Source organism: Thunnus albacares, chromosome 21 (assembly GCF_914725855.1).
Source record: "Thunnus albacares chromosome 21, fThuAlb1.1, whole genome shotgun sequence".
In the NCBI taxonomy this organism is placed as follows: domain Eukaryota; kingdom Metazoa; phylum Chordata; class Actinopteri; order Scombriformes; family Scombridae; genus Thunnus; species Thunnus albacares.
In genome coordinates, this window is record NC_058126.1 from 22,475,750 (window position 1) to 22,489,220 (window position 13,471).

Genomic DNA, 13,471 nt, shown 5'->3' on the forward strand with positions numbered 1-13,471 from the left:
GTCTCTGAAAATCTAAGAAAATCTAGGTAAAATCTAAAAAGTAAGTTAACACTGAATGAGCAAGTCCTTTAATGACAATGTAAAGTGGCCAATCACTCCAGACAGCTTGCATTGAACTTTCTGGATTTGTCATTAGCTTCTTATGCTTTGTCAAATAAAATGGAAACCATTCACTGGTCTTGTTATGGGGGAGTTGAAGATGTGTTGCCTGGTGTCTAAAGTACTGATATGAGGTGGGCTTTTTTCCTTCTTGGTGTACAGTGAGTTGTTGTGGCCGAGTGGTTAAGGCGATGGACTTGAAATCCATTGGGTTCTACCCTCGCAGGTTCGAATCCTGCCGACAACGGGTCGATGTCTTCTTCTGTTTGAACCACACCGCTTTTCTCAGGTGCCTTTTAAACCTGTTCCATGAAGGAAGTTTCATTGTTACTTGGTGAACTGCAGTGAGTGGACAGAGCAGTGACATTGTGAATGGTTGATGATAGATGAGCAATCACCATTAACAGCTAAACACATGATGTACTCTCAGTTTGAGACACACATTACTAAAGCCTTAGAATGAAAAATATAATCAACACAAAATATGGCCTATGTTGAACTGGTGGACATCTACCCAAAAAAAGTCACTTCTTTCTAGAGTAAGTAGTTAACTGCTGTAAGTCCTTACTGTCCTGATTTTAAACTGGCAAGGCCAATTGAATTTCACTGTCACATATTACAGCTGTAGTTTCATTTGTTTAGAGACTTCCACTTATAAGAGTTCTGTCTCCACCCCAATAAATGGCAGTTAATGGAAATTTGTTTGTGATGCTCACAGCATTCAAGTTTCTACATCAACAAATCTTTTCAGAAACAATGTCCTAGTTACTTTAGATAATCCACATACCATCTGTGAATAGTTTTCATTAAAAGCACTTTCTGCCAAAGAAAGTATTGAAATGCAATTGAAATGCTTGACTGTTAGAAAAGAGTGAAATTTGATGGATTGTAGTAAGATGTGTGGAGCAGACATAGTAGCAGAACCAAAGGATAACATGTCAGTGTTGGCAGTGTTACTTTTTTAAAAAAAAGAAGAGAGAAAACAGTTCTCCAGTTGCTGCTTTCTGGCTTTAAAGAGGCTACTGATACTGATAATTTAAGCCTTTCATGCATGAATTATTAAATCACAGAGCAATCATTTTTTTGTTCATTTTTACTCTTAAACAAGTGAAAAATCATGCCAATAACGTTTTCTTAATATATAGTATTTTGACATGTGTCCACTGTAGTGGACACCATGCATCAATGGAGTAAAAAGTGATTCATGGAAATCAATATAGGCAAAATATATATATATAGGTTTTTATATATATTATTTTATTACTAAGAGCAAATAATATGAATACACATAGGAACATTAAATAACAACAACAACAGAGAGGATATTTGAAAAACATGTCCTAGGCCCAATAGGCAGAATGTACCCTTTGTTGCATGACGTCCACTGGAGTGGACAGATGTATTTTCAGTCACAGAAGAAAATGTACAAGAAAAATAGTATTAAAAACTTGATAAAAGTATTTCAAACATCTTATTTAGTTGAAAAATATACTTATTACCTGTTTTTTTCTCTGAGAATAGAAGTATTTAAAAGATATCCCTGAGCTACTTGATACATTTCCTCCACCTTACGCCATTTTGAATTTATGATTCAATATCTCAAAATCACAGAGAGAGTCAAAAATGATATTCAGACGGAATTGTAGACAATATTTTGGGGATTCACCACCTGATTGTTGGGACATGGTACAACAACTTAAATGGTTCAAAATGGCTTCCAAATATCTGTCCACTGTAGTGGACACCATGCATGACAGGGTTAATATCTAAAAAATAGATTAATAAATGAGTATGAACGTGTTTTATAATTTCTACAAAAGGCCAATGCACTTATACAATATAGCAACAACCTTAAACACACAGAGATTAGACTAGTGTGCAGTGTAGGCTATTATTTATTCTTCACTAGTAGTACATACATGCACAGAACTTACACAGATGTCTCTGAAACGGTTCTGTAACAAAACACTTAGTAATAGCAGTACTGATCTATAGCTACATCACAGCTCACCCTGATGAAGGATAGACATAAACACCAAAGCACATGAAGAAGAAACATCGAATGAAAGAGGATCTGGGATCTTTTTTCTTGCCATATGAACAGTTTTTGTAATAGTCGTCTGGGTCATTTTGGGTCAGTTTATTATTGGGCACTTAATATTAAGGGAAACGAAGTGAAAGTGGATTTCTAAGGAGCAGCAGGGTGAGATTGTCCGGACCTGCTGAATTGAACAGTTTTAAGATGAATGTGTTATTCTACCAACTGCTGGTAGACTGCCACCACTCCCCTCTAACTGATTACATTTCTAAACATCTGAAGATGGCGGCAAACCATCCGTTATTACTGCCTTCATGTGAAACCAGTTGAAAAATAACCACACAAACCATAACATGACATTTGGAGGTTTCTAAGACGCTTCTCTGCATCTCTGAAACACGGAACAGTATCAGGACCCTCCAGAGCAGGCTGCTGGCACAGCTGAATGCTGCACAGACGGCGGGGAGAGAGAAGCAGACAGGGAACGAAAGAAACAAACATAATACTCATGTGTGCTGACCATAGATCATGTTTACTCGCGTTTCCGTCTGCTCAGACCACCTAGCAGACCATTTCACGCGTTCTTGGCTGAGACCTTGATCTCTCTAAAATAACAAGTTGTAAAAGTTCTTTTTCATTTAAACACATGCAGCCATCAGCAGCAGGAACGTGTTGCATCCACAGTATCCACGGTTTTTGGTGCACAGCGCGTAATTTTACGCACAGCTGGCGCAGCGGTACCTTCATTAATGATTTAAATCTCCCGACAGACCGGGATGTCGTGGTACTGATCTTCATTGTCTGCAAACACAGATTTCAAGTTTGTAGAATAATATATTTTGTATTGTATCTGACTTTTTAACTTTAGGCAAATTACCAAACGCTGTTTCCTCTGGATAGTCCGAATAAATTCTGCCGTATCAGAAGGATTATTACAGGGAGCTCTGTTTATGTTCTAATCGACCGGATTGCTCTTCTCAAAATCATTTTGCTATACACAACTTCAAGGTAGGCTCTGACAGGAGTTTCAGTCTGTCTAGAAATTTAATTTCAACACCAGCTGCCCTTGAAAGTACAGCTTTCACTGATTTTACTTTACTGTTATTTCTTAGCAGTTTCTTCATATTACTAAGTAATTAACGGCCCGTAAATTAAAGGGGTACTATTAACATATTGCTACAAATTCTGTATATTTTCGTCTCGTCTAAAGAGGCTGAACATTGGCCTGTTCGTTAGTTGCAGTCATAGACCTTGATGTCCTTGTTTTATAGCCTACATCCGTTATTTCTCTGTATGTTGGAAAGAGGCTCTTTTTAGCAAGTAAATGTATTTATTTAAAGTAGATAACTGAACATTAATTCTTTATTTTAAGTCAAAAATGCCACAAAGTCTCAGACTGTAAAGTGACGTGTTCAAGTTGCTTAATTTATCCAACGAAAAGTTGACATATTTGACAAATAAAAGCAGCAAATCCGCATGTTTGTGGATCTGAAAGCAGATCATCTTTGGCAATTTTACTTGAAAAACGGATGAAACCTGTCAAATGTCAAAAATCGTTTTCTGACGATCGACTTATTTATTAATGACTTCTCCTGTCCGCTGCAGCCAATTGGTTTAATTAGACTTTGATAGAGTAATAATAATGATAATAATAATAATAATAATAATAATAATAATAATAATAATAATTATTATGATAATAATATACAAAATATGATATTATTTATCCAGTGAAACCAAGATAACGTGTCACTGGTAGTCATGGTGATGAAGACTGACGTGCCCCTATGAAAGCAGAGCCCTTAATTCCATCTTCATTTCTGCACCTGAGCGCTGACAGGAGCTGAACTCTTGAAACTCTTCAGCTGAGAGATTCGTTGAAAAGTGAAAACCCTGAATGAAATAAACAACTGTTGACATCTGGAAGTGACACAGCACCTGTTGAATGTGGAAAAAATGGCCTCTACTGGTTCAGGCCGTGAGATCCACTTGCTGACCACAGGCATCCTCCGTTTGGATTGCCGCTATGGTAAAACACAGAGCACCACTGAACTGCTCATTTGAACATGTTTGATCTAAATAATGATCAAAAAGAGCAGAATATAATATTATCAATTAAATAATAAATCAATTAACATCATATTTAGCCTATAAATATGAATTATTTGGTTTTGTTTGGGGGAAAATTTCCTCAGTTTTCAATCAAGGCATGAAACCTGCTTTAACCTTTTATTTCGGTGTAAAATGATTAAAGACGATGGATTTCATTAGTGTGCGCGTGACAGGTGGAATAAGTATGAATATTAATGTATTATTTGAGAAAAACAAAGTTTTTTGAGGGGGTGCGGGGTCGTCGAGCATAACATTGAAAGTATAGGGCAAAGATGGCGACTGGGCCATTTTTTGGAAAATGCTAAAAATTGTGATGCTGCAGGCGCCATGGAGACGACGTCAGGTATTAGAACCGGCCGGAGACTGACGTCTGACGTCAGTGTAGTCAACTCGAGGCCCGTTCTTTGTATGTGCTGACTGAGTTTGAAGGTTTTGATTATTGATGCTGGATTGAAATATATCCAGAGGTGTTAAAGCATCAAGTTAATAAATTCAAAGCTCAGTGGGATCATATTCAGCCTTTTAAAGCATCTGGATTTCCTCAGACAGGCACTGATAGATCAGTGTTGTTGCAGATTTATAAGAAAAGTTATGTCTGTTCATAACTCTCAGGTGTACAGAGCTCTCCAGGATGATCTTTTGTGTGCTCCAGATGCATAAAATATGCCATATTTTGTGCATACACTATGTCAGATTAAGATATAAAATAACAATGACTTGTCTTCAATTTTTATAATTTGACATGGACTGTAGTTATAGGCTGCTTGAAACATGGAGCTAGATCACTGTTAAGTCTCTGCACAGCACACCAGTCACACCAGTTACCTGTATCTATGTAAAAAGAAGCAAACTGTGTTTTTTCATAGATGAATATAGGCTGTAATGAGTCCCATCATGTCCTAACTAGAGTGACTAATGTGTTCCTTGTTTTTCTTTCCATGTAGGTGACCTGCCACTGCCTTCACCAATCCTTCAGATGTTTGTAACAAACTTGAGGAACCGTCCTGTGAGCAGCGTAAACATAGAGTCCATGAGAGAGTCCATCCTGAGGCTGTATCACAACCTCATCACAGGCTCTAAGAAGTTCCCTTTCATTGCATACAGAGGATCTTTCCGCTCGTGTGTGCTGTCAACACCCTTCCAACATATCGAGCAGGAGCGGAGGGAGAATACTGCTCTGTCTCCTCTAATGGAAGGACCATCAGGTATAATGGCGCCCACTGCACGCTCCGGCTCTTCTCCTCAAACTGTGCTGACTCCAGTTCTTCCTGAGAAGGCCGATCTTGCAGCCGTGAGGGGCGACCGCAGAAACTGCGTCCACCACCTGGAGCTGGATGGCAGAACCATCACCAGAGTCATCTCCCCTGTGTACAGCTCTGAGAACACGGAGCTGATGAACCGCTGGAGACTGACCGACTACACTGCAGACGGCCACACTCTCATGTCAGTCCTCTGCAGGTTTACCAAACAATCAACACAGTGTGCAAAGACTCAGAGGGAGAGGATGAAGAGGAAGGCTGCTGAAGAAGAGAGCAGCGGCAGTAGCAGCAGCAGCCTGACTCCACCAAAGAAACGCCTGAGAGTGTGACATCACAAGCACAAACCAGGACATCCAGCAGTTCCTGGAGGACCTGGAGACTCCTGGCTCTGCAGATTATTTAGTGTGTTGTACGTGATGTTTGTGACCTCAGCGTCTGGCAGGTTAACAGTAGTGATTCTTTTTACCCCTGAGGACTGTCCTGAGTGTCTAGCAGGGCTGCTCACACCCAGGTAGCATCTTGCACCTGGTTTGATGGACTGTATATACTCATGAAGTGCTGGTCTGTGCGTCTGGCAGGGCTGGTCTGGATAACCCAGGTAGCGTCTTGCACCTGATTTTATGGACTGTATATACTCATGCAGGGCTGGTCTGTGCGTCTGGCAGGGCTGGTCTGGATAACCCAGGTAGCGTCTTGCACCGGGTTGGATGGACTGTATATACTCATGCAGGGCTGGTCTGTGCGTCTGGCAGGGCTGGTTCGGATAACCCAGGTAGCGTCTTGCACCGGGTTGGATGGACTGTATATACTCATGCAGGGCTGGTCTGTGCGTCTGGCAGGGCTGGTCTGGATAACCCAGGTAGCGTCTTGCACCGGGTTGGATGGACTGTATATACTCATGAAGGGCTGGTCTGTGCGTCTGGCAGGGCTGGTCTGGATAACCCAGGTAGCGTCTTGCACCGGGTTGGATGGACTGTATATACTCATGAAGGGCTGGTCTGTGCGTCTGGCAGGGCTGGTCTGGATAACCCAGGTAGCGTCTTGCACCTGATTTTATGGACTGTATATACTCATGAAGGGCTGGTCTGTGCGTCTGGCAGGGCTGGTCTGGATAACCCAGGTAGCGTCTTGCACCTGGTTTTATGGACTGTATATACTCATGCAGGGCTGGTCTGTGCGTCTGGCAGGGCTGGTCTGGATAACCCAGGTAGCGTCTTGCACCGGGTTGGATGGACTGTATATACTCATGCAGGGCTGGTCTGTGCGTCTGGCAGGGCTGGTCTGGATAACCCAGGTAGCGTCTTGCACTGCGGTTCATCCACCTTTTTATCCTCATCCATCTTTTTGGGCTGGCCTGAGCGTCTGGCAGGGCTGGTGAGGCCCCTGGTAGCGTCTTGCACCAGGGCCCATGTAGACATGCTGCAACATATGTAGGATAAAGTTGGCTGAGGGTTAAATATTGTACATTTGTATATATTTGCTTCACTATGGTTTGGTACACAGGTCAGTGATTTTAGTGCGTCTTGCACATTTCTTTATTGACGGCTGGCCTGAGTGTCTGACATGGTGGAACCACAGGAGAGTCACAGAGAACTCTGAGATGTGACATATCTTGAATTGAAATTTGATGAAGTGGAAACTCTAAATTAATGAGGCTGACTCATCAGTAGGTCAGGTCTAGCTTCAGATTTCAGTATGAGCGAGGAACAGGAATCACAACAGAGAACATTAAAGCTGCAGGGACGGAGTCAAAGCTGCACTACTGATCCATCACTGACAGACATGTGGACGAGGAAGAATAGGCTGATAGAAGAAGAGAGAGAGGACACAAACCACTGATGATATGAACCTTTCCTGAAATTCCAGTATTTCATGTTATTATTAGAATCAACATATTGATGAATACTTCAGTTTATCAACTTTATGTCTGAGGAGAGGAACATGAGGAGGAAACAAGAAGCAGCGAGGAGACAGCATGCAGTGTGAAGCCTCTCATCTCAAAAAGATAAATATACATTTATTCAGTTTTTATCAGCATTTCTATAATGATCAATATGTCTTCTGTTTACCTCATTACTGAATTATTAACTGTTATCCCCTGTTGTCTGCCATTTGTCTTTCAGAGAGAGAAAAGAGGAGGGAAACAACATGTGAACTCTGATTAAAAAAGATAAATATACATTTTATTTATACTATTATCGTAGTTCACATAGTGATCAATATTTCTTCTGGTTGCTGAAGTTGTTCATTAACTGTTATCTCCACTTGTCTGCCATTTGTCTTTTAGAGAGAGGAGAGGAAACGACACGAAATGGAAACAAGACCAGACGAGAGAAAACATTATGTGAACCTTCTTATTTACAAAGATAAATATACATTTATTCTATTTTATTATCAGAATTGCTAAAGTTATCAAAGTTGGAATTGTGTATTAAGCTTTATCTCTCCTGTTTGTTGTTTGACTTTTACAGAGAGGGGAGAGGAGACCTCATGCACTGTGAACACTCTCATTTAAAAAGATAAATATACATTTATTCTAAATTATCAGATTTCTATACTGATCAAAACTTACTCTGCTTCAGCCATTCAAGTTATTAACTGCTTCTGTTTATCTGCTGTTTGACTTTTAGAGAGAGAAGAGAAGAGGACGAGGGGAGAAGAAAGGAGACCTCATGCACTGTGAACCCTCTTATTAACAAAGAGAAGGTTACATTTTTGCTACATTATTATGAGTTTCTATTCTTATAAATAGTTCTTCATTTATGTCATTGCTGAAGCCATTATTTTCCTCCTGTATGTGCTCTTTGTCTTCACAGAGAGGACAGCAGACAGCGTACATTACTAAGATTCTTATTTAAAAAGATATGTATACATTTCTTCTATATTTCAATCAGAATTTCTACACTGATCAATAGTTCTTCTGTTTAGTTAAAGTTAACTGCTCCTTGTCTTTTAGAGAGAGGAGAGGAAATGATTTGTGGAGGAAACAAAAAAAAGACAAAAGGAGACAACATTTAAAAAGATAAGTTTCATGTTATTATCAGAATCAATATGTTGTTAAAAACTTCATCTGCTCACCAGGTTGTTGAGGTTATTAACTGTTTTCCCTCCTTGTCTTTCTTTATCTATTTCCAGTGAGGACGAACTCCAGATGTTTCCTCATCTGCTGCAGCATCATCAAGACAGGTTCTGTCCTGAAGATCATCCTGTCTGCCATCACACACAGAGTGTTACAACTGCTTTTGTCATGTTTTACATGGAAGCATCAAACATCATCCACAAGAAGTTCTTTACACCCCTTTGGATACATTTACATTTTGTTCAACCCCTGAAAAGATAGAAACATTGTTTCATCTTTTTATTAATATCAAGAAATACCATGAAAAGCCATAAATCAACAATAAATTTGTCTGTGTAGCCAAATGAACATCCTTCATGTGTTGCTTTTTGTCTTTAATAAACATGTTTTCACATGAAGTTACAGTGTGTGTTTGCATTTATATTCAGCACATCTGGAGAAAAGTGATGACATAATGTACATTTCAACTGAAGTCTAACTGATGTGATCTATTTAAAAAAAAAAGTTTCATGATAGAACTCAGTGTCACATGTAAAGTGACATGATAGTGGTAAAGTACAGTTCATTTGTATTTTTAAAATAGTTACAATATGGAAGTTTATTGTTGATGAATAATAATCTATTTGCATCACTGCAGTACGTCTGAGTGATGAAGTGGGTTGAAGTGGGTTGAAACATTTAAGGTCTATGAAAATTCATGTTGTTCGTCTGACCAGTGACTAAATCATACATGACATTGTTCAGATTCATGCACATTTATGTCCATGTTAACAGATGACTTTCAGTTCAACCACATGATGAATTCAAGACAAACTGACGATTTGAACCAATAATCCAAATAGGTTTGACTTTCGATAATAACATGACAGAAGATCAGATCAAATGTGTTTTTTAAACACATAGGACAAATCCTTTTATATACATTTGGATGGAAATATGTTTGTTACACAGCAAAATATATGCAGTGAATGACCTTAATTGGGCTGTAAGACCATGGATAGAAAGCCTGCTACAACAGCCCCATCTAGTGGAGTCTACATGCCACTCAGAAACACAACGCTCACTGTAAATTAAATCCACCTGTTTCTATTTAACACCTTTGTATTCTATGTGAAAGAAAGGACACACACACACACACACATCCATGAATACCAGCTGCTTTGTAGCATGTTTTGTGTCTGAAAGTTGGATGCTTAATACTTTTATTTTACGTGGACATGATGACTGACAATGTATCGAGTAAGTGTAGCCTGATGATCTTTAAAACTTTATACAGGATTATCCATCATTGTATATATTACATTTTCACAACTAGAGCAGCCATGATATTATCATTCAACACTTAAGTTAATTTGATCCTGACCACTAAATATTCACTGTACTGTTCATTTTCATGCATTTCTGCACAGTATCTACATCCACAATATAACCACATTATATGCAGGCAGATATTGCAACCGACCAAAACAATAAAAAAACGATTTAATATCAAAGTAAGAGCATTTTGCGCGTGTTGTCGTGGCCGAGTGGTTAAGGCGATGGACTAGAAATCCATTGGGGTCTCCCCGCGCAGGTTCGAATCCTGCCGACAACGACGCTTTATGTAAAAATTTAATTCGTCATTTGCAGACATGAGCTCATGTGAGCCGGCTTTCAGACCAAAAATAGATACGTGAATATGTATGTATGCTGCTGTGCAGACCCTGGCTGTAAAAAGACAACTGGATAAAGCTTTGGAGACCAGCTTCAGTGCATTCCTATGAAAGTTACTCTGTGGTGAATGAAGCCAGAAAAAGCCACTTCCAACTGTGAAGAAATTATTCTGATGAAAACATACTGCGCGTGCTCTATGGCCGAGTTGGATAACTTCCGGTCTAGCTCTCTGCTAGACTGCTTTGAATGGGATAAAATAAAAAATTGTGTGGCTCTTCTAGACTTTCCAAATGTTATCGGACCGAATGGATCAAACTCTGATAGTGAAACGAGTCTTTTCATGGGGATTGTGACGTTCCAAAAAATGTATCCACCATTTTACAGCTGCTCCTTTTCCCATAATTGTGTGGGGGGAAAATGCTTTTTGGGCCATTGTGCATCACGTGATGGACCCTGTTCATGGGGGCTTGTGTGAACTTGATGTTAAACTTCTGTGTTGAAGTTACTGTGTAACCGCAGCATGCTGTCAGTATGTGAACACCGTCTACAGTTATCAGAAATATCATGAGAAAATAATAAAAGCCGTGTGCATTTAATGACACAACAGCAGTAGGATATAACACAGTAGGGTATATTTCATCACTATGCAGCATCCAAACGTACTTCTCCTTTTTCTCTCACTATCAAAAAAAAAATTGAGAGAGCAAAATGAAGGTCACAACAAAAACACACCTTTGAAATAAAATGCAGTTTTCAGTATTTTGTGTCCCCTATAAAACACTGAATAGCACAATGAATCTACCAAGGATCAACAAAAGAAATATCTTTAGCATTAAAATTTTTACAATTTTAGTATTAACATTTAAGCTTTTATATTATTTCATTTAAGTAATCTAAATTTCACTTATCCCTCAAATTGCCAAGTCCTTTTTTCAGTTTCCTTTTTCCCTTTTGAAATGTAATAATGTCCTGATTATCCCAGTATTTATCATGATAATTGATTTGCCACTTTCTTCATTCTGGGTGAAATTATCCTCTATATTTACAGAGAATTTAATTCCTACTGGGTTAAAAAATGCTAACACTGAGAGTATAAGATCAGTTGTCTGTCTTCACTTCTGCTACAAAAATCATAACAGTTCCGCAGGGGAAATGTATGTATGAGTGGTCTTCATATTTTTAATGCTACTATGTTCACATTTTTGTAACACCACACACAATGCTTCAAAAATAAGGTGTAGGCCTTTTTACTGTATAACATTTGCTCTAGGCATGCAGATGTAGTGTAGAGTACAGAGAGGTCGCCTGTCAGTAGTTCATATGAGTTCATACTGTATAGTTCAGTGAGTCTTGGTGCTATAACGGAAGAAACACTGGTCACTGAACGAAGCGGTTACTTTTCTTCTCCTCTCTTCTCTTGCTGGTGTTCCTCCGCCTTCTTCTCCTCTGCTCCTCCTCCACTCTTCCCTCCTTCTTAAATTCCTGACATTATGCTTCAGTTTGAAGCAATATTTTATGCTTTTATATGGCGATGGTGGTATAGTGGTAAGCATAGCTGCCTTCCAAGCAGTTGACCCGGGTTCGATTCCCGGCCATCGCATTCCTTTTCCTTTCAAGCTGTACACATCTGGATTGATGTCTGTGAAGTAGTGCTGCAGACTCCCCACACTCACGCAATTCCGTCTTAAAAGCGCCCACACTCCTTCTTCTATTTATCATAGTTTGAAAACGAAACGTCTTAGTTTATTGCTTTGTAAACGCAGCTGGAGACATTGTGTACTATCTCTCTGCACAGCAACAAGCCAGAGAGTATTTGTCTGGCTTGCATAATATAGAGCTCTCATGCGTTCATTGTTGTATAATACATTTTGATTCCCAGCATAACGATGCCCGTCAGGATGGGTTTGGCGCTTTTACACGCGATCATTACTCATGCAGTGTGCTAAATTTGTTTTCAATTTTGAAAGAACGCCTTTAAGTTTGTTATAAGTTGTTTTCCGTTCTTGATGTCGTGATTTTAAGTAATGTCAGTGATGTCATCTCATTTTAAATATTGGGACTGCAATTAATCCTTTTGCATTTAATCAGTGATGATGTGCAAATATGCAGTTCGTACTGCCAAGTAATATACTGCTAGGCAACAGGAAAACAAGAAGAAGAGAAGAGTGTGTACACCAACATTTAACACCTGCCTTCTTCCTAATACACACTTTTCCCCACAAGGATCTGTTGTTATGATCACAAGTCGCTCTTCTCTATGTCAAATTATCACATTTAGAAAAATAGAAATTCACTCTCTCCAGTAGATGGCGCTCTTACTCTGTCATTTTCCTGGCAGAATGACTCACTGTGAAAGTTGCGGAGAGCTTCAAGGGCAGACTGATAACACACCGAACATGTGACGCTTTTAGTACGAGGGACAACAAGGTTGAGCAGCATCAAACGATTCACTTAGGTTTCAGTGACACATAACCAGTACAACTTGCCCAAAACTGAGTAAGAATTGTGAGAAATAACATATAAGATGGCAGTTTCACTTTTGTTTTTACCAGTTTATAGTGAACACTGACACTGAGTGTGTATCTGCAGTAGTCAGTGTTGTTGGGGGACAGCAGAGGCCTTGCATAGTGTTGATGGGTGTTGTTTTGTAGCTCCAAACTCTCATCTTAATGTCTTTTTAACAACAAATCAATAAATTAACTATAAATCTCACAATGAAAATATAATTTTATTTCATAACTTCTATCAAGTCAGTTTTTAATGAGACATTAAAGGATGAATCCACACTAAATCACACGGGGAAGGTGACAGAAACGGGACCCTCTTAATGTGCAGAGTGGGTTTGATGATTACCATTTTTACAAAGGTTTAAGCAAGAGTTGAGCTCACATGTGCAAAAGTTCATATGGTAGACAACAAAGCCAGCATGAAGACTGTTTCCCATTTTTGGACAATTAACTGGTATATAATAACACCTGTGTTCATACTTTCTAGTGTGGTGATTTACTCACTGTATCACTAACTGACCACCCAACATCAGCCACCATGTTTTTACTTATATCCTTTTTTTATATTCCCAAAATCACGACTTCACTCACTTCACTATTCTATATCCTAGCCACAATTCCCCAAAAATGGTCTTTTTCCCCCAAGCTGAATTAATCGGTTATTCCAAACTGACAATTATCTGTACTCATAGTGAGCTTTTCTCCATGTCTGTCTCGACTGCTC

At 39.2% G+C, this 13,471-nt stretch overlaps 1 protein-coding gene, 1 long non-coding RNA gene and 3 other non-coding genes across 6 annotated transcripts; all 5 read left to right on the forward strand.

Annotated features, from left to right (window-relative positions):
* The first annotated feature begins 264 nt into the window (after positions 1–264).
* trnas-uga lies at positions 265–346 on the forward strand. Its single transcript has one exon. It is a non-coding gene; the product is annotated as a tRNA-Ser (tRNA).
* Positions 347–3,939: 3,593 nt separating this feature from the next.
* Positions 3,940–5,837, forward strand: LOC122972102. The gene is made up of 2 exons (XM_044338864.1): positions 3,940–4,166; positions 5,194–5,837. Exons 1-2 carry the CDS (start codon positions 4,094–4,096, stop codon positions 5,835–5,837), a joined length of 717 nt encoding a protein of 238 aa, XP_044194799.1. The 5' UTR covers positions 3,940–4,093.
* Positions 5,838–7,684: 1,847 nt separating this feature from the next.
* Positions 7,685–8,985, forward strand: LOC122972103. 2 transcript variants are annotated; one of them, XR_006399637.1, is made up of 3 exons: positions 7,685–7,852; positions 7,980–8,214; positions 8,325–8,985. It is a non-coding gene; the product is annotated as an uncharacterized LOC122972103 (long non-coding RNA). The 2 variants fall into 2 exon arrangements; XR_006399636.1 differs by lacking the exon at positions 7,685–7,852 and having other exon boundaries at positions 7,883–8,214.
* Positions 8,986–10,099: 1,114 nt separating this feature from the next.
* On the forward strand, positions 10,100–10,181 carry trnas-aga. Its single transcript has one exon. It is a non-coding gene; the product is annotated as a tRNA-Ser (tRNA).
* Positions 10,182–11,768: 1,587 nt separating this feature from the next.
* Positions 11,769–11,840, forward strand: trnag-ucc. Its single transcript has one exon. It is a non-coding gene; the product is annotated as a tRNA-Gly (tRNA).
* Positions 11,841–13,471: the final 1,631 nt, after the last annotated feature.